This window comes from Mauremys reevesii, linkage group 3 (assembly GCF_016161935.1).
Source record: "Mauremys reevesii isolate NIE-2019 linkage group 3, ASM1616193v1, whole genome shotgun sequence".
In the NCBI taxonomy this organism is placed as follows: Eukaryota; Metazoa; Chordata; order Testudines; family Geoemydidae; genus Mauremys; species Mauremys reevesii.
Genome location: NC_052625.1, coordinates 44,554,001 through 44,581,224, shown reverse-complemented (window position 1 = coordinate 44,581,224; position 27,224 = coordinate 44,554,001). Strand labels below are relative to the sequence as shown.

Below are 27,224 nucleotides of genomic sequence, written 5' to 3'. Positions count from 1 at the left end.
AAACACAGAAAATATGCTTGAAAAAAATCCTATTAAAATTAACCCCTTTTATAAACTCTCTAAAGACTTAATTCTTCAAACATTTGTAGCAGATCTTTGTAACTTCTAAATTCATGTTCCACTTGAAGGTGAAAAACCTATGCCTGTCACTTAAATGCTTAAGAGTTCATCAGCTTCTTTTGAGATGTATATTTGCAAGTGCTTTGTCTCTAACTGCAAACCTTCTAATGTCATAACTTCCTTATATCATTGTATGTGAACAGGGGCATGGTTTATGTGCAATATAGTAAGGCCATTTGATGCTACAACTGGTTACTCATATAAAAGCCATTTGAATATAAAATATTTATATTAATTAGGGAATTTAATTGATTATCTGGCTTAAACTACTTCCTTACCAAACTCAGAGAGACAAGTCACCTATCCAAAGATTGTTAAGAAGGGACAATAACTTCTTTAATGACTATTCAAGTTTAAAAACTTTCTTTAAGGAGTAATAAAGTTTAAAAAATACTTTTGAAAACTGAAAACAAATATACGACATACAGGTATTTGCACCCGGTTGAAGCAGAATTTCAACTCCAATAAGCTAGCAAGGAACTAAAGGGATATATCAGAAAATGGACCAAATAAAAGAAAACTCAAACTTCAAAGATGTTCTGATAATCTCTCACAACAAAGGCAGTGTAACTATCAAGCTGAGGAAAAATTACAACCCTGCTGCATCTGTTGTAGCAAATCACCTATGCATGAGCTGAAACTGCTGACAATCTCAGAAAAGTGCTGAGCCAATGAAAGAATGACAGCTGCTAATTTTTTAAGTCAGCCAAGCTCTGAAATAGGCATGCCTTCCTCCTCCAGTAAAGCTATGAAAGGAAAGGAATATAAAACTTGCTGAATTAAGCAAACCAGCAGCACAGCCTGCTCCCCTTCCTCAACTTTACAGGACTCCTCACAACTCCTCCTGTTCATCTCTGCAAGCAAACAAGTAACAGCAATTAGCCAAAGAGCAAAAAGGAGCACAGAAGAGCAGCAAGAAGCAGCAGCAACTTCCAGTTCAGCACTGTTTCTTCAGCATCCAGGACTAGATTAAGTTAGCAAAGCACCCCCAGGAATCAGATGTACATTTTCTTGTTGTGATTTTAATGGCATATTGAAATGCTATTGTAATTTAAGGTATTAACAGCATCTGTTGTTAAATACCAAATTGTTTACATAATGTATTTCTGGAGAGGAGATATAAGCTAATTTAGTAAACAGGCAGAAATTGTGGGATTTAATTTGGATTTAAGATGCTTGATATTAATTTACTTGTCTCAAGACAACTCCCTGAATGACTTTTTTAAACTGAGTTAAATATTTTATTTGGTTTCATAGGACTTAGTTAAGATTGTTCACCATTAATAAGCTATTTAAGTTATCAATAATATTGATATTAGGGCTCTGGGAGCATTAATGCAATCTAGCTGGGTGTGGGGCTCCACATGCGGTTGTGCTGAGTGATAACAGCGCCTGGAGGGGTTTGCTGCTTGTCACTATCAAAGTGTTGGTGGCACCAGGCATGACCCAGTGCTGACAGAGGGGTGGAAAATGACAGTGCCAATGAAGGCTCCCTGTATTAGGCCTCTGCTTGTCCGAACCGCGTCCATGTTTAGACTTTAATTAACTTCACAGGCTAGATGAAAAGAATGAAATGTGTGGCAACTAGTTATCAGTACCAGGAGGCAATTATACAGCCTGCTTGCACCTGGCTAAAGGGAGTGAAACAGAATGACCGGTCAAGAAAAGTTACTAACGAGATAATATGTTTTTTGCCAAGTATGATCTAACCTGTTTAGAGTAATTGCTGCTTCATAATGTATTTGCTGTATGGGAACTGAAAAGGAGGGAGAAGAGGGGGGGGAGGAGGGAGCTGGGCATTGGGGGTAATAGACATGCTTAGCTAAGATCATGTATAAAGACAGAGAGCTGCTTGTATGAGGTGTGCTTGATCTGAGGTGTGTTCCTCCAAGCACGCGCTTTGAGATCTCAAATAAACTTTTTTTTGCTTCTCCACCCTGGTGTGTCTAATTGGAGCGAGGCACTCCGGGCAACGAATCACTGTTTGCTGTAGCCTCAGGCCTTGTGCCAGCAACAGTTTTGGCGTCCCTGGGTGGGCTTGAGGCTAAATTTAGCCTTGCCCGGACCCCTCCTGGAGGTCGACGGATTGCGGCGACGACCGATGCCCAGCGCGCACCGGTGACTTCATCGGGGGCCTCGGCGGAGACGCGGTGTGGTCGACCCCGGAGGGCACTACGGTGCAACGCGCTCAGATAGTGGAGAAGCAGCTGCGGGCGACGGTGGGGAACCGGTCTCGTGAATAAGGTAGGAACAGTCCAGTGCTGTTAACCTTTTGTTTGCCTGTTAAGACCTGGGGACGCCCAGTGTCTTCCCATAGGTATGGGGCAGGGACAGAGTACAGGCAGGGTACGGTGTACACCCTTAGAATGCATTCTGATGAATTGGAAAGTGTTTGAAAAAGATCCATTGACTAAAAGTAAACTGAAAAGATTCTGTACAGTAAACTGGCCTCAGTATCAGCTAGAGGGCCAGGAAAGGTGGCCACCAGAGGGATCACTTAATTACAACACGATCCTTCAATTAGCTTTGTTTTGTCAGCGAATGAATAAGTGGAATTAATTTATGTATGCACAGTTGTTTATGTTGTTGAGAGATAGGTCAGATCTGTTGCAAGAGTGTAATCTGACTCCGACAGGCTCGGCAGTCACTGTTGTTAGTTCCCCGAACCCCTCCCCGGTTGTAATGGCAGAGTCGGTGTCCCCTTCGGCTCCTACACCCCCACCGTATAAAGACCAGGTGCCTCAGGTTTCAGAGATTGCTCCTTCAGTGGGATTTTATCCGTTGATTACTGAGACTGTGGTGGCTCGCCCGGGAGCAGAGGGGCGCCGGGCCACTACTATGCTAGTTTACTCACATGTGCCTTTTAACCCAGTGGACTTAGCAGCCTTTAAGGCACAGGCAGGGGAATTCTCCACGAATCCCAGCAAGTTTATTTCGGTTTTTGAGGGATGTTTTGCCAGTCACAAGCCTGACTGGGATGACTGTAATATCCTTATGAGGACCCTGTTGTCTGAAGTAGAAAAAAGGAGGATTTGATGGGCATGTCTGTGGCACAGATTTTGGAAACTGCAAACAGGGTTTACAGCCTTAGAGAGGGAGAGAAGGAAAAAAGGCAAGTGAAGATGATGGTTGCAGCAGTACAGGCCAGTGACAAGAGGAAGTTTCAGGAAGGTGGTGGAAGGGGCCGGGGATGAGAGGTCGTGGACGTGGGCGCCCTGGCTCACAGGAAAGGCGTTTGGGTTGCAATCAGTGTGCCATATGCCGGAAGGAGGGACACTGGAAAAATGAGTGCCCCGAGAGGGAAGATACCCCTATGATGGCAGCAGAGAATCGAGACTAGGGGTGTCAGGGAGACGGACTATCCTGCCCCCGGAACCCCGAGTAAAAATGCGGGTGGGAAATTCTGAAATAGACTTTTTAGTAGACTCTGGAGCAGCTCGAACCGCTGTAAATCAACCCCTTCAGCTGCCCGTGGCAGATTCCCTCACTGTGGTCGGCGCTACAGGAAAAGGAATCAAATGTCCAGTGTATGCCCCAGCAGAATGTGCTTTGGGAGACAGAACTCTCTCCCACAAGCTGGTTTACCTCCCCGACTGCCCAACGCCTCTACTGGGACGGGATCTGCTTTGTCACTTAGGTGCCACCCTGCACTTCACCCAAGATGAAATCACCCTCACCCTGCCCCCAGAGAATGCCTGGATAATGACTCTTGCAGTTGAGCCCTCAGCCATGCAAGCCCCAGAGTGGAGCCAGTGGGAGGACCAGGTTTTTCCTCTAGTATGGGCATCGGGGGTCCCAGGAAAGGCAGTACACCCACTTTTCAGTCCTAGACCTGAAAGATGCTTTCTTCACAATTCCGGTCGACACACAATCTCAGGAGATTTTCTCCTTTGAGTGGGAAGACGACCGAAGGGTTAAAAAGCAGCTTTGCAGAACTCCCCTACGCTGTTCGGCCAGGCTCTGGCCAAAGACCTGGAGGAGTGGAATACTCCGGACGGGATTCTCCTCCTGCAGTATGTTGACGACCTGTTAATAGGGGCGGTGGAATTAACCCCTTGCCTCCACGCCACTGTGAGCCTCCTGAACTTTGTTGGACTCAGAGGATACCGGGTAGCTCAGAGCAAGGCTCAAATTGCCCTCTCAGAAGTACAGTACTTAGGATTTCACATAAGACAGGGGGAGAGACAGCTTTCAAATGAAAGGAAGGAAGCAATTTGTCAAATTTCTGTCCCAAGCAATCGTAAACAGCTCAGGGCTTTTCTGGGCATGGCAGGCTTTTGCAGAATATGGATCCCAGAGTTTGGACTGTGGGCTAAGCCCTTGTATGAATGTGTTAAGGGAATGGATCACGACCCCTTTCACTGGTCCTCAGAAGCTGACAAGGCATTTAAAGTATTAAAGAGAAAGCTAATGGAAGCTCCGGCACTCGGCCTGCCCGACCTTTCTAAGCCGTTTCAACTGTATGTGCATGAAAGAAAAGGAGTAGCCCTGGGAGTGCTTACTCAATTATTAGGCACTTGGAAACGTCCTGTGGCATATTTCTCTAAACAACTGGATCAAGTTGCCAAGGGGTGGCCAGCTTGCCTGCGAGCTGTCGCGGCAACTGCCCTAGTGCTTGGTGAAGCAGAGAAACTGACTTTGGGGGGGACTGTGCAGGTGTATACCCCTCATATGGTTCAAGCCCTGCTGGACACTAAGGGTGGTCTCTGGCTCACGCAGGCTCGGGTAGCTCGGTACCAGGCTAAACTCCTAGAAAATCCTGAAGTTACCCTGCAGACCTGCCCCTCCCTCAACCCAGCCACTATGTTACCAGAAACAGAGGAGCAGGAACATGACTGTTTAGAAATCATAGATGCCCAGTACTCCAGCCGTCCAGATTTAAAAGATCAACCGCTCTCAAATGCAGACTGTGAATGGTATACTGATGGGAGCAGTGCTGTCATAGATGGGCAGAGGAGGGCAGGCTATGCTGTTGTGACCCTCTACGATACAGTGGAAGCAGAGAGTTTACCTGCTGGAACATCTGCCCAACTTGCTGAACTTGTAGCATTAACCCGTGCACTTGAACTGGCAAAAGACAAACGGGTTAATATTTTTACTGACTCAAAATATGCTTTTGGGGTATTGCATGCTCACGCTGGTCTCTGGAAACAAAGGGGAATGCTTACAGCTCAGGGGTCCCCGGTCAAGCATGGGACACAGATTCTCCGGCTTCTGGAAGCGGTGCAGCTCCTCAGAGGTAGCAGTGGTGCACTGCAAAGCTCATCAACGAGAAGACCAGGACGTAGCCAAGGGCAACGCCAGGGCCGACAGGGAAGCCAAGCGGGCTGCCACCCTGGAACCATTGGAAGCTGAGGAGGCCCATGTGCATGCCCTCATCCCATCAGTGGGTGAGCTCCCAGCCCCTCAGTACTCTCGTGAAGAAAGGAATCTGGCCGACTCCCTTGGGCTCCAGGAAAAGGAGGGATGGCTCCACTCCACAGAAGGAAAAATCCTCCTACCTAAAAGCCTAATACGGCCAGTACTACAGAAACTACATCAGACCACTCACGCTGGAAGGAGGCTCTCACCCAGCTTATGAATAAGTATTTTCTAACCTCTGGATTAAGACCCCTGGCTTCCCAGGTACAGGCTGAGTGTTTAGTCTGTCAAAAGAACAACCCTCGACCAGGAGTGTCAGTGCCACCAGCCACTCTGGAACCTACCCCAGGGCCAGGATTGGTGTGGCAAGTAGACTTCACTGAGTTCCCCCGGACCCAAGGGTTCAGGTACCTCCTTGTCATGGTGGATCGATTCAGCGGATGGCCTGAAGCCTTCCCATGCGAAACAACACTGCCAGAACAGTGGCTCTCAAGTTTGTCAAGGAGATCATTCCTCGCTTTGGACTCCCAGTGGATGGAATCTGACAATGGAACACACTTCACATCGCAAGTCATTCAGGGGATTTCGGATGTTCTACAGATCACCTGGAAGCTCCACACTCCATGGCGACCACAGGCCAGTGGAGTAGTGGAACGTACTAATCAGACACTCAAGCGGCATCTCTCAAAGGTCTGCCAAGAGGCTTCTCTTCGGTGGCCTGATGCCTTACCCCTTGTTTTGCTCCGAGTTCGTGCTCTCCCAAAGGGCAGGTTAGGGCTTAGTCCCTTCGAGATTATGTTTGGGAGGGCATGGCCTATGAATGGTACACCGGTTCTGTTAGGGAGTGGGAGGTAGGCTGCGGTTTCTTATCTCAGTACATGTGCTCTCTGTCTGCTGTTCTCTGTTCTCTCCACAGATATACCAAAGATTTGCAGCCTCTCCCGCTGGATGCCCCTGTCCACTCCCTGCAGCCTGGTGACTCCGTTCTTGTTCGTACCTGGAAGGACGAGCCTCTCCAAGAGAAGTGGAAGGGACCTCACACCGTCCTGCTGATCACCCACACAGCAGCAAAGGTCGAGGGATACAAGAACTGGATCCACTACTCCCGTCTGAAAGCAGTGCCAGCTCCTGAACGGTGGACCGTCCAACCTGCGGAGAAGACTGCCAACGACGATCTGGGACTTAAGCTGTTATTCAGGCGACAGTAAGGCCTGCTGGGAATGCCCTGTGACCCCTTTGGACAGTTACAGTGCACTCCCCGTGAACACTCTGAGCGTTGGCTGTGTTTATTTTCACAGGGCCAGCCTAACCTGTGGGCCTGGTCCCTTTTGTTTTTAATCTGCTTGTTATTAGTAGTAGTAATTTTGTGGGTATTTGGGGAATTGTAATTGTTAGGCCTTAGGATCACTTGCCCAGTATGAATCCAGGCCTAGGGCTTGCCACAATGTTACTCTTTGCTATGGGAACACTCCTCTCGTTGACTCCCGTTTCTCCCCAGGCACATGCGGGATGGAGGGAAATCCCTAACAAATTAGAGTCAAATACGTATAAGAACCTGAAGATTTGCTTTGCCCAAGAGTTTAATCTCTCTAACTGCTCCTTCGTAAACTTTGTACCCCCCGTGCCCCGAAGGTCCCTATGTACCCTCTCATTGACAGCCCCAGCTCCATAGAATTCAATTATGTTTTGTCCACAGTATATGAGAACACTCAGCTAAAGGTTTGTTGAGTATTCTCAAAGGAGGGAATTGTTGGTGGCACCAGGCATGACCCAGTGCTGACAGAGGGGTGGAAAATGACAGTGCCAATGAAGGCTCCCTGTATTAGGCCTCTGCTTGTCCGAACCGCGTCCATGTTTAGACTTTAATTAACTTCACAGGCTAGATGAAAAGAATGAAATGTGTGGCAACTAGTTATCAGTACCAGGAGGCAATTATACAGCCTGCTTGCACCTGGCTAAAGGGAGTGAAACAGAATGACCGGTCAAGAAAAGTTACTAACGAGATAATATGTTTTTTTGCCAAGTATGATCTAACCTGTTTAGAGTAATTGCTGCTTCATAATGTATTTGCTGTATGGGAACTGAAAAGGAGGGAGAAGAGGGGGGGGAGGAGGGAGCTGGGCATTGGGGGTAATAGACATGCTTAGCTAAGATCATGTATAAAGACAGAGAGCTGCTTGTATGAGGTGTGCTTGATCTGAGGTGTGTTCCTCCAAGCACGCGCTTTGAGATCTCAAATAAACTTTTTTTGCTTCTCCACCCTGGTGTGTCTAATTGGAGCGAGGCACTCCGGGCAACGAATCACTGTTTGCTGTAGCCTCAGGCCTTGTGCCAGCAACAAAAGCATTGTGAGAGACCGCCCAGGCTGGAGAGTTAAGGGGGCACAGCGGTTCCACAGTCCATGCTGAACCCCCGGGATCCCGTCACAAATACATCAAAAAGAATCCACCAACCCTTAAATTAAATTATTTTGCTCACCTATAAACTGCTTTAGTTATCTATGACAGAACCATTGTTGCTTGTTTGTGGGTTTTCTTTCTTTCTTTAATCATAATTGTTACCTATGACTGTATTATTATTATTTTGCTTGGTTTTAATCATGGTATCCCTAAGGCATGGTGTAACCCACACACCACCAGGGTGTGGTGTTCTGTCCCATCTAGTGATGCTGAGATCACTTAGAGAGAGCGATAAAATGAATCTGCTCTACAGCCTTAGCTAACAGCCTGTTGGCTTTTAGCTCATGAGGTAGAGGTTCATGAACCAAGGTCCCTGGTTTGATCCTGCCCGTGGATGACCAGGGTCTGTTAGCATTACAATGGGAGAGAATCCCATGTGACTAAAATAGTGGGAGTCACATCTCTGAAGTCAGGTTGAGAGCCGATTATTAAGATTTGGCCTACCGTTTCTTTAAACTATAAATTTTAGTTGATTTTTTTAGATGTAGAGCACCAAGTGATTTTAACTTGAAACATTCCTTTCTACCCCACAGGCAGCATTAGATAATCTGCTGAAGACTCCTGATTAGAAGAAGGAACAATTTTTCCAGGCCTCTGGTAGAAGACGACCCGTCTGTCTATGCCAAGGAGATATTTTATCGCCTGGTGACTGATCAGCATATCAGCGACTGGAGAGGACTATGCAGTCTTGTTGTAGCTGTTTTGGTCCCAGGATATTATAGAGACAAGTTGGATGAGGTAATATTTTTTATTGGACCAACTTCTGTTGGTGAAAGAGACAAACTTTTGAGCTTACACTACTATGCTACTGGGGTGGAAGGAAGTGCATGGAGAAAGCTTTGCACTGCCCAGGAATATCATAGATTGTCTTGAGTTTCTTGAAAGAGATCTTGAAATGATTAGGTGTCAGCAATTCCTCCCAACATATTCTTGTGAGCTTCTAAAGTGCTTTGGGATGTCTCTGAGTGAAAAATATTATGTAGAGGCTAGATTTTATATTCACTGCCTAAAATAAGTTTGACTGGCAATGCCTCATGCCCTTGCAGAATGGGAAGTGCACTTATACTTAAACCTCTGGAAATAAGGAAGTGCACACAGCTCAGCCTTGCAACTTACATTTTGGCTCCTTGGAACTGAGGATGTACTGTATATTTCAGCCTGGAGTGTCCTATAATCAGGCATAAGGAATGACTGAGTAAATGTGCCATTTCATATGATGTGTTGTGCCCCACAGGATTGTATTCTCATTTGTCTGCATGCATTCCCAACTGCCCTTCACTGTGTAGGGGACAACTGTACTGACTGATACAAGATTATTTGCAGCAGGTTGCCACAGCTCACATGGCAATATGAGAAGTACATCTGCGCCCAAAGGAATCACAACACAGACCCCTTGTTTCTGTGCTGTTACATCGGTCATGCAAGCAGAGGAGCACAATAATCTATCATGACTACAGGGCAGAAGTTAGTGCAAAGGGGCTGTTCCAGAAGGAATCCTTAGGACAAAGGTCAGAGGGTAGTAACATCTGGCAACTATGGGGTGGTTTGGGCAGAGCAGGTAAAGTGGTTGAGTACAGGGGAGGTGTAGCCAGCTGGTGTTCACTAAGCCTGCCCTCTAAATGAGACGTTTGCCTTACTGAGGATATGGTCGGACAGTTTCTCCTCCTGTACCAATATGCTGCATGCCCATGGTGCACTTTATAGTCTGAAAGGATGGAGTGCTACTTTGTCAGTGAGGAACGGTGTTTATAAGTTGTGTAGTCAATTGCTTGACCACACTGGTTCATTATGAAATATATTCCAGAGGCCAAATAAACCAACGTCAGTCAGATTTATTGGTCTAAGCCAATAATAATATAGTGAAGGGAAAAGGTTCTATATCAGCATTTCTTGAATTGGGGTCTGTGGATCCCCGGGGGTCCGCAAGAGAACGCCAAGGGGTCCGCAGGCCCCGCTGCTCAACTCCTCCCCCTCCCTCCCAGGCAGGCTCCCTACCTGCCCTGGTTCTACGTGGCTCCCAGAAGTGGCCACCAGGTCCCTGCAGCCCTTAGGTACAGGGGTGGCCACGGAGGCTTCACACACTGCCCCCACCTGAATGCTGGCTCTGCAGCTTCCATTGGCTGGGAACCGTGACCAATGGGAGCTGTGGGGGGCGGAGTCTGCAGGTGCGAGGGCAGCGCGCAGAGCCTCACTGGCCGCGCCTCTGCCCAGGGGCCGCAAGGACCTGGCTGCCGCTTTCTGGGAGGGGAGCTGCAATAAGTGCTGCCAGGACCCTTCGCCCCTGAGGTCCCCACACCTCAACCCCCTGCCCTAGCCCCGAGTCTCCTCCTGCACCAAACTCCCTCCCACAGCTCCTCAACCCCCATCCTGGAGCCCTTTTCAAGTTCATGGGTGCTGCTTACGTACAATGACCACAGCATGTCACCTGGAGCCACCCCCTTACTCTGTTTACCTGTCTGCAAACAATCTGGCTTTCACCAGAATCCCAGTCCTGCTGTGAAATGCTCAAATGACTTTCTCTGGCTCATCAGCTTGGGTTGAGCTACATTTATAGATCCAACTTTAACCCCAAATAACTTTTAAAATAGTGATTCCCGTGGGAGGAGTGGGTTTTGGATACTAGCTGAGATCAGTCCATAGCAGGTGATATCAGTATGAGGAGGATCAGAACCCTAGTTTGAGCCTTAAGTGTGCACAGAAAAACATAAGAACTCTAAATGTTGATCTCATTCTGTTTTTAGAGCAGAGCTGTATCTCAAGTACCCCTTGCTCAAACAACCTCATATTTAGATCACTATCTCTACCCCAGATCCTCATTAGGCACAGGAATTTTCAAGACAATGCACTTAAGCATCTGGATTTTAGAAAAAGCTGTTAAGCAGTAAGCTATCCTATAGTGGTGCTGCTGTAATGTTAGGTTGGTTGGTTAGTTAGTAAGTACCCCTTACAGTTCTAGCATTTAGGGCAGTGACAAAGCTCCTCTACTCCTGTCTGTTTCTAGCAAGTCTTTCAACGGTTACCCAGCTGTGCCCCAGGTTTTTCAGCTCAGCTTCCACAGTTCTTCGCCAAGTTGTTTTTAGGTGACCTCATTTTTGCTTACCTTCAGGTGTTCATTTTATTGCTATTCTGATGATGGAATCAGTTTGGATCTAATGTTAGGAGTGGTTTGTATATATATTTTTTGAATTTGAAATGTAACAGTCAGTTGCATGCTAGAAGCAGCGATAATGATATTTAGAATGTATTATATATTATTTGCATATGAATAGCTTGCCAGTCTGCATTTATGTAGCACCCTGCATCTCCAAAGCATGTCACATATATTGGCTGTGATCCTCGAGTCAGATCTGTGTGGGTGGATCTGAGCAGAGCCCCACTGTAGTCTCTGGACTCCATCTGGGCCTGACTGCAGAATCAGGGTCCATATACAATATCTAGTTAAACACCCTAGCGAGGTAAGTAGGGAATTAGAAATAATGTGTGTCTCTTGGAAAAGCAATTTTACAATCTCTAACAGTTTCTGAAAAGCAGCACATCCTGTGTTTTTAAAATATTTAATTAACACACATGCTTCCTAGCTAACCTGTGCATTTTTACCAGACTGAGGCACTTACTATAACCTTAAATATTACAAATATTTTTAAATCAGTCTGACAACCTCTAAAATGTAGCATTTACAAAAGATGTGTAACCCTCTTTAGTCTGTTGGAGTTGTATTGCTCTCTGTGATGACTTTATTCCCATCTTCAGCCTCAAAGCAGGATTCACCAGCACTTACTAAAGAAGTTTAGAAAGCAAAATCACTTTTGACAGCTCTTGTGATTTTTATTGCAAATCTTGCAGTATTTGGTGTATTTATTAAAGCCCCAGCTCCAGAGGTGGATTTACAGTAAAATCCAGGGGGCCCCAGGGCCAGGCAGCTTTCAGGGCAGAAGCTTGGTCCTGCCTGCTCCTGGGGCTTCTACTGCAGGCTCCGCCCCCACTGGCAGCCAAGCCCCCCCATCCCCTGCCTCTTCCCCCACCTCCTCCCCCGAGCATGCTGTGTTCCCGCCCCTCCCACACAGCGCTTCCCCTGCCACCAAACAGATGTTTGCCAGCACTCAGGTTACTCGGGGAAGAGGCGGGGTGAAGCTTTGGGGAAGGAGGTGGAATCCGGGCAGTGCAGAGCAAAGGGGGGGCCCTGCACTCCCCCTACACATACCCGTCCCAGCCCTGACTACCCCTCACATGCCCCCTGCCCTCCCTAATGCCTGCACCCCCCCACACATACCCAGCCCCCCGATGCCCTGACTCCTGCACCCCACATCCCCACCCTGAGCACCAAATGGGAGCTTCTGCACCTCCCCTCCACATTCCCACCTGCATCCCTTGCCCCAAATACGAGCTGCCCCAAGTAAGCACTCCACACCCCAACTTCCTGCCTCAACCGTGAGCCCCCTCCCTGACTCCTGCACCCCTCACACACCCTCTGAACTCTCCACACCCCCGGCCCCCCCTGATGCCTGCACCCTCCACACTACCAGCTCCCTGCCCACCCTGACTCCTGCACCCTCCCATCCCCACCTGCACCCCTCATACCAAATGGGAGCATCCCAACTTCCTGCCTCAACCCTAAGCCCCCTCCCTGACTCCTGCACCCCCCCACACACAGTCCCAGCCCTAACTCCTGCACCCCTCACACTGCCCTCCTGAGTCCTGCAACCATCCCCCCACCCCCAGCCCCGATGCCTGCACCCCCCACACCACCAGCTCCCTGCCCACCCTGACTCCTGCAACCCCCCCCCCATATCCCTACCTGCACCCCTCATACCAAATGGGAGCTGCCCCAGGTAAGCGCTCCACATCCCAACCTCCTGCCTCAACCCTGAGCCCCCTCCTGCATCCTAACTCCTGGCCAGACCCCGCACCCCAATGTTTTTTTACATTTTTTTTATAAAGTGCTTATCCAAAGCACGTTACAATAGTTCGCTAATGGTACAAACAATATTTGGAAGGATCATTAAGTGGTCTGCTGAGACCCTCAGTGACTTTCAAGTGGTCTGTGGAAAAATAAGTTAGAGTACACAAACAATCAAGGTACCTCACTTTATTTTCATTTACTTCCTATTACTTATAGGAGGAGGATGAAGGAAAAAAAAGTTAATGAAAAACGGGGGCAGGGGGGAGATGAGAGAGAATGTTCTTTTTCTTGGCTGGGTCCCAAGGAGGGGCCCCAAGAATGAAGCTGAGCACAGGGCCCCAGCAACTCTAAATCTGCCACTGCCCAGCTCCCAGAATCCTGGGATGGGATAACCTCACCTTTCACTCTTCCTTGCATCCGACGAAGTGGGTATTCACCCACGAAAGCTTATGCTGCAAAACGTCTGTTAGTCTATAAGGTGCCACAGGATTCTTTGCTGCTTCTACAGAACCAGACTAACACAGCTACCCCTCTGATACTTCCACTTTTTTGAAAAAGGGGGTTGCCAGCCCTCTTAGACAGAGAGAGAAACTTGAAACGCTGAACCCCAAATGTTCAAAAACCAGAAGGCAAATCAAAAAGAACCCGTCATTATGATGCTAAGCCTAGCTCGTGATTTTGGGGGCCAGACATCGTTTCTGAATTCCTGGGACCGGCAGTTCTAGCGTCTCCCCTCTGCTCCGCCCCTCCCAGCGCTCACACACCCCGGGAGCGCCTCGGAGCGCGGGCTCTAGTGGAGACGCTCTCTCGGGCGCCGCGGTGCTCCCCGCAGACATGCACCGGAAATGCTCTTTTCCCGCTGCACCCCGGACAGTCCACAGGCTGCTTTAAATCGTCCGCGGCTGCGGTGCAACGGCTGTTGGGGGGTCCGCAGGTCAGGACAGCGCAGGGGCCCGGCACGGTCGGGTTTAAACTACGTTTCCCAGCATCCTGCGCTGCGAGCGAGCCGCCTGAGAGAGGGGGGTTGGGTGGCAGCGGCAGGCGGGGGAGAGAGCGGGTGCGGCGCGCGCGGTGGCGCCGGCAGCCCGCCGTGTGGACGCTCCGTGCGGGCTCGGTCTGGTGCTGCTGTGCGCCCGCCGCTCCCGGCTCAGGCTCAGCCGCGGGGCTGCCGCGGTGCCGGTTCCAGCTCCCGCCGCGGATGCCATGCTAAGGCAAGAGATCGCCGCATCGTACCAGGAGGTACTGGCGGGGGCGGGAAGTGGGGAAAGGTAATTTGCTCGCCTGAGTGCACGTGCGAGCCGCGTCGCGAGCCCGTGCGGTCTTTTGTTTGCCGAGCAAACTCCGTACCGCGCTGAGCAGCGGGGCACCGGAAAACGCGTTGCGGCGGTGGCTGCAAAACGGCAAGACAGCGGCGGAGGTGAGAGCTTCATAGCAGCCTTTTAGGTGCAGCCGTTTCTAGCTAGGTGCGACCCCAGGGATGTGCACATTAATGGTAAACCCCAAATCTCCAATGAAATAACACGGCAGCTAATTGCCGTGTATCTGTGCTCAAGCTGAACACAGCTATAACTGGAGCGGATGTGTGTTAGTCCCCTTTCAGTCAATTTAAAAGCAATTGCAATATATTCGTCTTGGCTCCAGTCACTACCCCCTATTAAACATTCATCTTCTGGTTATCCAGATCTTCAGTGCTTTAATAAGTCACTTAAAGCACAGAAAGTCAACTGGATCACATTTTAATTTTAGAGCCATAGCAAAACTGGCTGGCTATTGATTTTATGTTGCCCTCTGCAAACTGGAAAGTGCCCATTCCTTCCAACCTGCAGTCACCCAAGGAGATCGCCTCATGAATAATTTTGCTGTCCAAGGCATCCACCAGCTTTGTATGATGGCGCCCTGATCCCTAGGGTCCTTGTATTTAAATACATAGGAAACAAATATGATGCTTTTTGATACAGGCAAATATATATTTGTATTTAAAAACAAGGAAATGTCAGTTAAAATACAGTCAATCATAATATTGTAGAAAGTATAGGTACATACAGTTGACAGGTGCCTTTATCACTTTTATAGGAAGGGCCTGTCAGACATGAAAAGTGATACTGAAGGCCCAATTGTAATCCTGTGCCTAGTCTGCCTATCAAACTCATATATTAGCATCATATTATACTTGCTTGTACTTGTATCTTTCTTGGTAGATGCATAGAAATTGTCTTGTTCAAGTTAATCAGCAGTAAAAACCTGCAGTGGGTCTCCTTTGCCTTCACCACACAGCTGTTTATCTCATTTTAGAAAGTTGCAGGCTGCATTTGTCCTTGGGCTTGCACTGTAGGAATCCCTAGTTTAGCCTATCAACATTTATCAGTTCTTCTCCCATTTCTCATGTTAGACTAGAAGACATTAAAGATTTAAATAATCTCATGCACAAACAAGTGAAACAGAACATTTCTCCCTTTATTTATACCCCCCAGCAGGGTTTTCTCTGGATGAAATTCACTTCACTCACATAAAGGTAGGAAGTGGGTGAAGAGCATGTGGTGCTGCTATTTCTGTAACCACCCCTGAAGCGTGGGTTCTGTATCCCCCCTGATCTGCCCCATCTCCCAAGTCAGTGTTGACACCCATTAGGTGGTTGCTACCAGCCCTCCTCCGCTCAGTGCAGAGAGCCCCCTTACATTGACCTTTCACACCAGGATGAATTTCACCCACTGTGGCTTCTCGTCTTCTCTGTGTCTTTTCCTTTTATCCTTCTTTTTCTTTTCAGCTGAGCAGCATAGAACATCTAAATGTGAGCTTTCCTTTGCTCATTTGACTCCAGCAAGGTTCCACGCTTAAACAGTGATTTCCTTCCACGACACCAATGACCTGAGTTATATTAGCTTAGACAGAGATCCTAGAATTGTCACCTATAGTTTTATCCTGGGCTGCCAGTTTCCTCATGTAATTCTACTTCCTCCCGTCTGCACCGACAACAGTTAGGAGTGCTGCATTCGTTCGAGAGTGATTATCTCTCCCTTGAGACTGCCACAGAACTTTGACATGCTTTTAAGTGGTGTGCAAGTGCAGAGCCCATTCTCTCCCACTTCTCCCAGCTGCTGGAGACAGGGAATGAAATTTCTGTAATCATTGCACCACCAGGTGCTGAGATCAATTCCAGCTTTGGGTCTCGCATGGTGCTGGAACCCTGTGTCCTGAATTACCCCACACTTAATGTCCTTGCCTGTCACCTAAGTATGGGGTGGAATATCATATGTTGGGCAGCTGTCACCATATTTGGCTGGTCCATGGTACATACGCAGTACACGTAAGATGTTGGTCTGAGAAGGTGACTGCCACTGATGTGCATCTGTGAATAGTTACAATGCAACTTTCATTCATTTGAGCATATACTGGTACATTTGAAGAAACCAGAATAAACTTGCATGGTAATACTACTTCTGCTATCCTGTTATTGGTGGACTATAGCTTAGTGTGTATGCAGATGGGACGGGCTACGAAATAGGTCTTGTCAGGTTGTGTACAGTCATTCTGGATTGAATGCTGTGCTCCCAAGATGTAATGGCTTTCCCCATGCTCGAGTTAGGCTTTTGAAGTCCAGTGCTATATGTGATTCTTAGTGGTTTGGAGTGACTTTTGTATGCATGTTTGTGGTCAAATGGGTTTTCTGGACTTCCAGGGAAGTCAGTTGTCCTTACAAGCATCAGACCACCAGCACAGCTCACCTAGTTACAAAGGGTGCGATCCACGAAGGGACTTAGGCACCTAAGCCCCTTTGTGGATCTGGGCCCAGGGGTTACTGCTTCATACACTTTGGGCTGACAGCCCTTTGATGGTTTTAAGTGTAAGAGGCTTGTAAAAATAGAACTGTCTCACCAGTGCAGAACTCCAAATGTTGTATTTTGCTTCTGAAGTGCATTGAAATGCTCTATGTTTTGATTTTTCATCTTTCTTCCATTCCTGCATATTAAAGAAGGGTCATTGTAGATTTACCCTGAGAGTGTAATAAATGTTGTATCATAATATGTTTTCTACTTTGATATTCCACTGAAATTTCTTGCAGTCATTTTTTCCATAGGTGAATTTAATTTGACATGGAAGTTCTCTCTCACTGCAATTTGCATGTTGTTGTGAATTGGAAACAATTGCGGAGTATTCAGCTTCCCAAGTTCCACTCTACTCGAAATCTCTCATTGCACTTGGTTTTCTGTGTTTAGACCTGATGTGACCAAGTTGCAGGTTTAAAGAAAGAATGAACCGTCTGTTGTGTTAATTATATTCTGTGCTTTTGTCGGACCTTTCATCTCAGGATTTCAATGCATTTTACACTGATTAAATCTTCAAACACCTGTATAGAGTAGAGACTAGTATTCTCATTTTACAGACAGCTAAACTGGGGCTTTGAGAGGTTAAGTAATTAGTCCATAGTTACACCGTCTGGCAGTGGCAGAGCCCAGAATACCAAATGCCTTTAACCCCCTAACTAGACAATATAGGTAGATGAAGTGTCTGTGTATTAGGAGGAAGTGTGTCTAATGGTGAGAGAAGATTAGAAGTCAGGAGTTGAGGAAACTGTTTCTCATTCTGCCACTGACTAGGTCTGTGACTTTTGATAAGTCCCTTAGGTCTTTTCTTCATGAGGAAGTTGCACAAGTATAACTTGTCAACTTTTAAACTGATACAAGGCTTGTCTGCAGCAACAATCAGTCCATGGCAAGCAGCGGTGTGACTACCCTGCAGTAGTCTGTGAGGAGACCCAGCTGAAATGTATTAACAGTTAGTTAATGCCATTTGATTAGCCCCATATCAAAGAGGACTAAATCAAAGGTCATTAATGAATTACTAATGGGAGTCAGCAAGGTCCGCACACACAGTTAGTCCACAGCAATCTTGTGCCAGGTAGAGTCACACCTGACCTTGCAGCAAACAAAATGTTCCTATAGTCTAATCTTTAATTAAACTGGTGCTAAAGGCTCCAGACCTTCATTAATAGCTGCCTCAGAAGGATTCTCCAGATCCGCTGGCCAGACACCATCAGTAACATCCACCTCTTGGAGAGGACCCGTCAACTCCCAGCAGAGGAAGAAATTAGAAGGAGAAGGTGGGGCTGGATAGGACATACACTACGCAAGCAGCCAACCAACATCACCAGACAGGCACTGCGGTGGAACCCCCAAGGCAAGCGGAAAAGAGGCCGCCCAAGAAATACCTGGCGACGCGACCTTCAGGTTGATAGCAAAAAAATGGGCTATACTTGGAACCAGCTAGAGCGAATGGCCCAGGATAGAAGACTCTGGAGATCTGTGGTTGGCGGCCCATACCCCGGTTGGGGTGACGGGCATGAATGAATGAATAAAGGCTCTGCAGACACTCTTATTTCAGCATGAGTGTCTTATTTTGGTTTAGCTAAACCTGTTCCTAATCTATTCAAGCTACCCTGCAATAATCCACTCTTAAACTGAAATAAGAGTCCCCCACTGCTTTGTGTGGAGGTGGTTTTATTATGTCAGCGGGAGAGCTCTCTCCCGTCAGCATAGCGCGGCTACACGAGCGATGTTACAGCGGTGCTGCTGTAAGCTCGCTAGTGTGTTGAAATTCACACCTTAAGTTATACAGGGGCAACAAACCATCTGTTGACAAAACCTCTTTCTCTCTGCTGGTCTGAGTCTCTGCTGCCTCACACCCTGAGAAGTCAGTCACACCTGTGCAAAGTGTGTGTGAAACAGCGGTAACATTTTGCGCTCACTTTGTGCAGGTGTGAGTGACTACACAAAGTTGCAAGAAGAAAGTGAAGAATCAGGCTCTTTGCCCAAGAAGATTTTGCATCTGTAAAATGAATAATATTTGAGATCTGGAATAAAAATGGCTATAAAGTGAAAATGATCAATTAGTATATTTTATTACAATGTTTAAAATAAAAAAAAAATATTTTAAAATGAGAGAGGCAAAAGTTGGTGCAAAGGAAGGATCCTTAGCCCTTCAGCTTCCATGGGGGACACCTGGAGAAAAGATGATGGAAGGACTTTTTTCTTAAATAAAAGGAAAACCAAGGTTTCATTGTTTGCATTCCATGTGTTCCCCAGTTCTTTGTCTAGATGCTTTAAGGTATATATTGATGCCTATCTCATGTGACAAGCTTACGACATTGACCAAAATTTCCTGGCAGTTTGGGCTCTGAGTCGGAACAACACATTGTGTGATCGCTATTAGTTCTTTGCAAAGCCGCTGCACTGAGCTGAAAAATAAAGAGCAGCGACTTGTGGACTTTTTGACTGTTCATTTTAATGATGCATCTGCTGAGGTGGTTTGGGCTGCGCTCTGGAGTAACTTGCACTAATATCTGTTAAAAACAATAAAATGTCTTGCATTCCCTTCTGATTGCAGTGTGCCAATGCTTTGTCCTGTGGCATAGATTGTGATTTGTAATAATATATATGCTGAAACATGGACCTTCTCCACTCAAGAACATGTTGAGATCATGAGACACTATCTTAATTTTGAGGGTTCAAGTGGGCTGAAGATGCCGTTGAAAAGTGCAGTTTTTTAAAGGGTGGTGGTGTGCTGGACTGGGACTTGAAAAATCTGGGTTCAATTTCAGGCTCTCACACTTCCGTTGTTGCCTTGGGCAAGTAATTTAATCTCTCAGAAATGGAGATATTTCCTTTCTCCCATCCTCAGGTCTGGTCTCTTTATATTGTAAGCTCTTTTCCTGTGTATTTGTGCAGCACCTAGCACAATGGGGCTCCGATCTCAGTTGAATCCCACTGCACTGTTATAATGCAAACAAATAATCATGTCAAAGTAGATTTGAAAATGGAATGTATTTCCTCAGCTGAGTGAGGAAGTGGAGCACGTAGCTGAGCATCCAGAGCCAATGGAGGAGGGGGAAATGGATGACGATCAGGAGGATACCAGCTCCGCTATTTTACCAGGTGAGAGCTGCTGATCCAGAAGTCCTCTATCAAGTGCCTAATAAAAACTGCTTGTTTTGAATGGCCTTTTGGGGAGCAGTTGAAATAATAAATGGCTCATTGTCAGGAATGAAGTACTGTGCCAAAGGGAAGCTGAAGAGTTCCTTACCCATGAGACCACATCACTGTGTCTCCTCTGCTACAGATATTAACCTGAAGTTAGAACCAAGCCAAAGAAAATCCAGCAAAATCCATTTGAAAGGAAATGCTTCTCTGCCTCAGAAGGGTGAAGTGTCGAGCTGACCCTGCTGGGATTTGAATGTGCAATTCCAGGGAGTTAGTGTATTGCAGCTTTGCAGCATAGGCATTGTCTACCTAAGCAAGTTGCACTGGTTAAACAGAAGGTGTGATTTTAAACCAATTTAGGCCCTGTCTACACTACAGAGTTTTGTCGACAAAAGTTCTGCCGCTTTAATTAAACTGCTGTTGCATGTCCACACTATGCGTCTTGTGTCGGTAGAGCGCATCCACAATAGCAGCTCTTGCATCTACACAGAGAGCAGTGCACAGTGGGTACTTATCCCACTGTGCAATTGGCTGCAGTGCGCTTTGGAAAGGGTTTGCAATGCCTCATGGGGCAGGTGCAGTGTCACGTGATGAAGGTTTCTCAATCCCATGGTTCCAGGGGCATCCTATACATTGGCAGCTGCTTTTCAACTGAAGTGGAGAGGGGAGGATGGGGGTGGGCGGGAGAGAGAGAGAGAGAGTGTGTGTGTGTGTTGTGGGAGAGACAGAAACAGTATGTGTTGGTGGAGAGTGTGTCGGCATGCTCTCTAAGTTCAGACAGCAGCCTGAACAACCAACCCTGAGGCAGGAGGAGGGAGACACCCCCTCTCACATCAGCCTCGGCTCTCTCCCCTCCGCCCCCCAGCAGCCTGCTCTGCCTGCTGCCCTGTTCCTCGTGTTGAGGAGAGCAGGATTCCACATGAATGGTTCTGTGATTCCCTCCAAGTTCTCCCACAGCCTCCTCAGCTGCTGGGAGAGCATCCTCAGCCGCTCTGTGAGCTCTGCACGCTGAGGAATGTCAAAGCTTCCCAGAGCTTTGAAAGGGGAGCGGTTCCTGCCTGCATAGCTAGATGCAGAGCAACCAAGTTCAAAACAGTGAGTAGAGCACTCTCAGTGGGAACTGTGGGATACTGGGGGAGGCCAGTTATGGTGACATAATGAACGGCAGCATCACCGCTGATGCTTTGTTGCTTTAACTTTTCAGCGAAAAGCTCCATGCCTCTTGTCGAGGTGGTTTTATTTTGTTGGCAAAACAGCAAGAGTTTTGCCGCCAAAAGTAGCTTTGTAATGTGTACACCTCCCTTGTTTTGTCGAAACTGTGTAGGGTAGACAAGGCCTAAGTTACAGCACAGTAAATACTGCATGGATGTGCATTTTGGTTTAAATCAGGTTTATTGCAATTTAGATTAAGTTGATTAAGGATAGGTGTAAACTAACTGTCCATACTCGCTTTTGCACTTGTTTAAAAAACAACGTAAGTTTAATTGGTGCAATATTCTTGTGTAGATAAGGCCCTACTTCTTTAGGCTGTCCTCTCCTGGCAGTAACTTTGTGGGAATGGCCTGTGTGACAGTGGAATCACATTATTTGACTAGGCACATGTTCATTGGGAGCTTTTAAAGGGTCAGTATTTGCTATGGAAAGGAACAAACACCTCAGCATGCTCTTACATTTGAAGGATAGGGCATACTGTGGCATGATAAAGGCTGATTTTTTTTGTATATGGCCCCCTCGTGTAAAAGACCAAATTGTCAAAATACAGCCACCACTTCTTGCATGTGCCATTTATAACACCCATTTGTGTGTGCAACTATATAGCGCACATAGTTACACCTCCTTGTGTGTAATTCAAGTATTGGTTCTTAAAAGTTGTGCAGGCAAGTCGTGGGCGGGGGTGTGTACACATACCAAGGGAAGCTGATTAAAGGACTTTGGACAGTATTACCCATCCTGTTGATAACGATAATGAAAGTGTTTGAGAGAGATTTTTTTTCTAGAGTTAACTGGAATCCTTCTCATGTGCAACTTTATATAATATGCATACGGAGTTAGGTGTTAGACTTTAGTCTTTAAAAATGTAAGAATAACATATAATTGACTCACTTCTAACCTGGTGCACGCATAGGGTTGCCAACTTTCTACTCGCATAAAACCGAACACCCTTGCCCCACCCCATCTCTGAGGTCCTGCCCCTGCTCATTCCACACACCCCTCCCCCATCGCTCACTCTCACCACACTCACTCTCTCATTTTCACCGGGCTGGCTCAGGGGTTGGGATGCGGGAGGAGGTGAGAGCTCCAGCTGGGGTGGAGCCAGGGATGAAGGATTTGGGGTGCAGGAGGGGGCTGTGGGGTGGGGCTGAGGGGGTTGGGGTGCAGGAGGTGGATTGGGGTGCAGGAGGTGGTGTGAGGGCTCAAGCTGGGAGTGCAGACTCGGGTGGGTATGAGGGGTTTGGGGTGTAGGAGGGTGCTCCGGCTGTGGCGGGGGTGGAGCCGAGGGGTTCAGAGTATGGGAGGGGGCTCCGGGCTGAGGCAGGAGGTTGGGGAATGGGAGGGGAGTGAGGGCTCTGGATTGGGGGGGGCATAAATGAGGGGTTCAGGGTATGGGATGAGGCTCCGGGCTGGACCAAGGCTTTCGGAGGGCAGGAGGGGGATTGGGGCAGGGGTGCAGGCTCCAGGCGGCACTTACTTCAAGCAGCTCCCAGAAGAAGCAGCATGTCCCCCCTCCGGCAGCTCTGTGCACTGCCCCGTCCGCAGGTGCCACTCCTGTGGCTCCCATTGGCCACAGTTCCCAGCCAATGGGAGTTGTGGAACCAGCGCTTGGGGCGGGGGCAACGTGCGGAACCCCCTTTCTGCCCCTACATGTGGGAGCCGGAGGGGGGACATATCACTGCTTCCAGGAGCCGCATGGAGCCACGGCAGGCAGGACGCCTGCCTTAGCCCCGCTGCGCCGCCAACTGGACTTTTAACAGCCTGGTCAGCAGTACTGACCAGAGCCGCCAGGGTCCCTTTTTGAATGGGTGTTCTGGTCAAAAACTGGACACCTAGTAACCGCAGGCATGCACGCTGCAGTTAGCTAGCTACATAAGAGCACTACAGTGCTCAAAGCCTCTGTGTTGATGCATAGATTAAATTTGGTCAGGATTAATTGGTTCAGACTTGGGAGACATGAGTCTTTTATGCTGTGGAAAAAAAGGCTCCATCAGGGGACTTTTCACTCTCAACTCTGAATTTTTCAGCTGAACTGGCCTCTTTTAAATGTGGTTTTCTTATGCCTATTGTGTCCCTAGGCACAGTCTGTAATGCAGGAGGTAAAACAAAGGCAGAACCCTCTCCTTACTGATTACGCCTCATCATGTTCATGGGAAGTAACAGCCGACTGTTTGATTGTCAAAAAACATTTATTTGTTCTTGTATTTTAAATTAAACTAAGCCTGTTCCCTCTCATTTCAAATGGTTCATCTTGAAATTAATGCTCTGCATGATTCAGTGTGGAAGACTGTAAGTAAATACACGTACAAATTTTAATCCCATATTTTGTTCAGTCCTAGATAGTGAATCGGGTACCAGTAGCCCTTCTGTGCGTTTCAGCAAGACCTGCCTAAAGAATGTCTTTTCAGTAATTCTCCTCTTCATTTATCTGCTGCTTATGGCTGTAGCTGTGTTCCTTGTCTACCAAACTATCACTGACTTCAGGGAAAAGCTCAAACACCCAGTGATGTCTGTCTCTTACAAGGAGGTGCCCTTGTACGATGCACCTGGTAAGTCTCTGGATACAAATCATCGTAGTGGTGAAGTCCAATTATATCTCAAGATGTCATTCAAATCTTTGCATGCGTTCCTGACAGTGTTTTCATGTAACAAGTGCTGGTGCCATTTACTCTCCATGTGGGTCCAAATGATGCAAAAAATGCTTTGGGCTTTGCTTCTTTTTTTGTTTAACCCATGGTGGTGGTGACGTCAATGCATGGAACCTTTTCTCGGTTATTATGAGACAGATTTGCTGAATCTGAACATATATAATGTTAATACTAGCTTTAGAGGCTCATGCAGCTCTTCAGGAGCTCATATGAGGCTTTTTTGCAGTCCACAGACTTGAATGGGCTCATCTTGATCTCTTGGGAGTGAGAAGAGCATTGACCACAGGAGTGCTCCTTAAGCTACTTAACCTAGCCAAAGCAGCACGGCTGACTGCTAGGATCCCTGCCCCTCGAAGTATCAAGGAAATAATGGTGGTCAAAAGAAGGCAGAGCTTTTACATTAAAAGGATTTTATAGGCAGCCACAAAATCATCATACTGTGATAGTCTGCTTTTGCACTGGCATTGCATCAGTAGGCAGTGACAGTGAAACAGCTCCACCGTATCAATATCACAACACAACATCAGAGCATCATATGGCAGTTATTTGGTGACTATTACTTTTATTAAAATGTTTTGGAGTAGTATTGTGTGTGTGTATATATAAAAAATTTAACCACTTAATATTCACAGTGTGGTAGAGCATACAGTTCAAATCAGCATTAGCAGCGGCTTTCTCAAAGGGACACAGTCACTTAAAAATCACACTTCTGTCTGAAAATGTTACCACCTACTCTTGTTAGGAGTAATCCCTCCCATCACTATTGTTGAAAGATTAGAGAGAAAATATTTGGGGGTTTTGCAGCTATACTGTGTGCATTTGACAGCATTCTGTGTATAGTTAATTTAATTATTTCCTCTGTAGTCAGTTAGGCCTCAATTCTGCAGTCAGACCTTTGTGGAGAGCTGCATTCACAAGCTCAGGTGTCTACTGACATGGATCTGATTGTAAGGTCAGGGCCTTTGTCTGTTTCCCCTATTGTTTGTGTGAGTCTTTCACACAGCGACAGGGGAGAAAGACATTTAAAAAAATAAAAAAAAAAATCTGATTGTAAAACCACAAAAATTGGCAGGGAGCCCAGAGGCAGTTGTAGGACCTGAAATTACTTTGAACTTTTAAAAAAACTGACCAGATTTTTTCTTCCAAGCATGGAACACTGGAGATCTGCAAAATGTATTTTAGATGCTCTCTACTACTCTTTTTGACTTCTTATGTGAGGACAGACAGGTTATTTCAGTAATTGGTGTAGGTTTATAAATCTTATGGTCATTTATCACATGTAGCATTTTATTTATTTATAGTAGTTGATTTATATTAGCTTCAAGCAAATCTGTGTTTCCTAGACTAAATGTGGCCTAAGAGCTTTGCTGGTTTTCATGAGAGGGAAGCCGGAAAGAAAAACATGAAGTTTTTATACCCACCATTGGACTTGAGCATTGTTGTACTTTATGCTAAATATATTAGTTGCAGCATGGGTGAAAAAAATAGCCTGCCAACCTGATAACAAAAGTGATGAGAGAGGATAATTTGTTGACACGTTTGATACCTTTGATTTAGCTTGATATAGTATTTAGTAATTAGAATGTCTATTTGATGCCATAGGAAGGAACATCTTTTTGCTTTTATTTTGTCAGCCAGTGACTTTAGAGAGTCCATGGACAGTACATTACTTCTGTTGTATATTCCCAATATGCATTTATACAGTATGGTTTAAGGGCTTGATCCAGTAAAACAGTTAATACTTTAAGTATTTGAGGACTCCCATTGACTTCCAAAGGCCTATTCACATGTTTAAGTGCTTTTCTGGATTGGGGTTTTAGGGCCTGATCCAGCACCTTCTGATGTTAATGGAAAGATTCCCGCTGACTTCGGTGGGCTTTGGCTCAGGCCCTGAAAGAGAAACAGGCAAGGGTTTTGTTTTCTTGTTTTTTTTTTATCCTGCTGCTCAGGGCTTAATCCTGCAAGGTGCTGAGCACTCTAGCCCTGGTCCAGCAGAGTTAAGCACATGTTAACTTGGAATGCTTTGTTGGATCTGGGAGCTCAGCACCTTGCAGGATTAAATCTTAAAATGACAGTCCACTTGGGCAAGAAATCAACTCTCATTTACATTTCTTCCAACTTTTTTCCCCTGAAACAGGTATTGCACTTTACCCAGGCAAGGCTCAGCTGCTTAGCTGCAAGCATCATTACTATGATCACATTCCGCCTCTGATAAACCCAGGTCAGCCAGGAGAAATTGAGTGCACCACTCAGAGAATCAACTACACAGATCCTTTTACTAATCAAACCATGGTAATAATTAAAAAGACAAAGGAACAGAGTTCAGCGGATGGGGTTGTTTTGTGCACTTCAGCATTCCAAAGTAGCAATATATGTTCTGCAGGAACTGCTGTGAAATACTTGCTTTCTTTTTTCTTAACATTTTTTGAACAATCAGTCCTTATTTTTAGAAATGTGACAGAGATCAGTTGGTTATTTTATTGTGGATGCTCAGATAGCTGAGTGATATGTGTGTCATAAGAATCTGAATAGAATGGAACGGAATAGATATTTTTGACAGTGCAACTTTTGGTTCATTTCCTATAAAAATCAAAACTGACATGCAACTTTAGATTGCAAGATATGTTCAATTTGTTGAATCCTGCTTTGGCTGAAGGCAGAAGTTTTTCCATGGACTTTCAGTTGGAGCAGGACAGGTCCTTAGATTCCCTTTTTACATATTCCATGTGTGGCTGTACATACATATATTGTAATATCATTTTTACCAAACTTGCTGGAATCTTCATGTGAATTTGGCACCCAACTAAACTGATTAGAATTAGGAAGACGCACTGAATATCAAGTGAACCCATAGTGGTGATGCTCACGTAAAAAGGAATCGAGTTGTAGTCCACCTTTATTTGCTGCATTTGCAAGAGCAATTTTTGATCGTATTTAGATAAATTTTTAAATAAAAACAGGTTGAAATATGCCAGTTGGTTGAGTTTAAAATGTTTGTTCATGTTTAATTTACTCTTTTTAAAGCTGTCTGTGTAAACACCCCTTCATGCCAACCATTTTTTCCTCTTCTTTGCTTTTCCCATGGTCTGTCCACTTCTTTCTGGGGAGCTGCCCCCCACCCCTCTTCTTTGTGTTGATATTTATTTCAGAGCAAAGGCTGTTAGGTTCAATTGTAATGTGTTTCTCTCTCTCTCTCTCTCTCTCTCTCTCTCTGCCTTTGTCAGTCTGCTAAAATCCTGTATTTTGTGCTGCATGTATTAGATACCTTTTAAGAATCTTGGTGCTCTTGTACGCTCTGATCTTGCGCTTGACTCCACACTGTCAGACCTCTCTGCCTGTGCGGAGAGTCCCATTGGAGTCAGCGGGACTTCTCCTGCGGGCAACAAATTGCAGGATCAGGGATCTGTATTGAACATGAAGTCTGGTATGCAACTTCATGTACAATAGTATGTTTTCTCTGCTTAAAGTGGGGTTCTGCTCCCTGACATCACTTTTCAAAGCCTGTCAGTCAAGGTTTGTCTATCGTCAGTGTTGGATCTTAGAATTATGT

General features: G+C 46.4%; 2 protein-coding genes across 12 annotated transcripts in view; both read left to right on the top strand.

The window, feature by feature from the left end:
* The first annotated feature begins 862 nt into the window (after positions 1-862).
* PACC1 (proton activated chloride channel 1) overlaps positions 863-27,224 on the top strand; it is a 46,914-nt gene continuing 20,552 nt past the window's right edge. Inside the window, exons 1-5 of one of the 11 annotated variants that reach the window (XM_039529423.1) lie at positions 863-1,176; positions 8,474-8,678; positions 19,670-19,769; positions 23,360-23,575; positions 25,812-25,966. In XM_039529423.1, coding sequence (XP_039385357.1) covers positions 19,712-19,769; positions 23,360-23,575; positions 25,812-25,966 — 429 coding nt within the window. In that variant the 5' untranslated portion in view covers positions 863-1,176; positions 8,474-8,678; positions 19,670-19,711. The other 10 variants (XM_039529426.1, XM_039529428.1, XM_039529420.1 and 7 more) reach the window with 10 other exon arrangements.
* On the top strand, positions 4,039-5,475 carry LOC120400575. The gene is made up of 2 exons (XM_039529306.1): positions 4,039-4,322; positions 4,596-5,475. Exon 2 carries the CDS (start codon positions 4,792-4,794, stop codon positions 5,473-5,475), a length of 684 nt encoding a protein of 227 aa, XP_039385240.1. The 5' UTR covers positions 4,039-4,322; positions 4,596-4,791.

What these genes read in the sequence shown, in the direction of transcription:
- LOC120400575 (XM_039529306.1), top strand. Translation starts at nt 4,792, where the DNA reads ATGGTTCAAGCCCTGCTGGACACTAAGGGTGGTCTCTGGCTCACGCAG.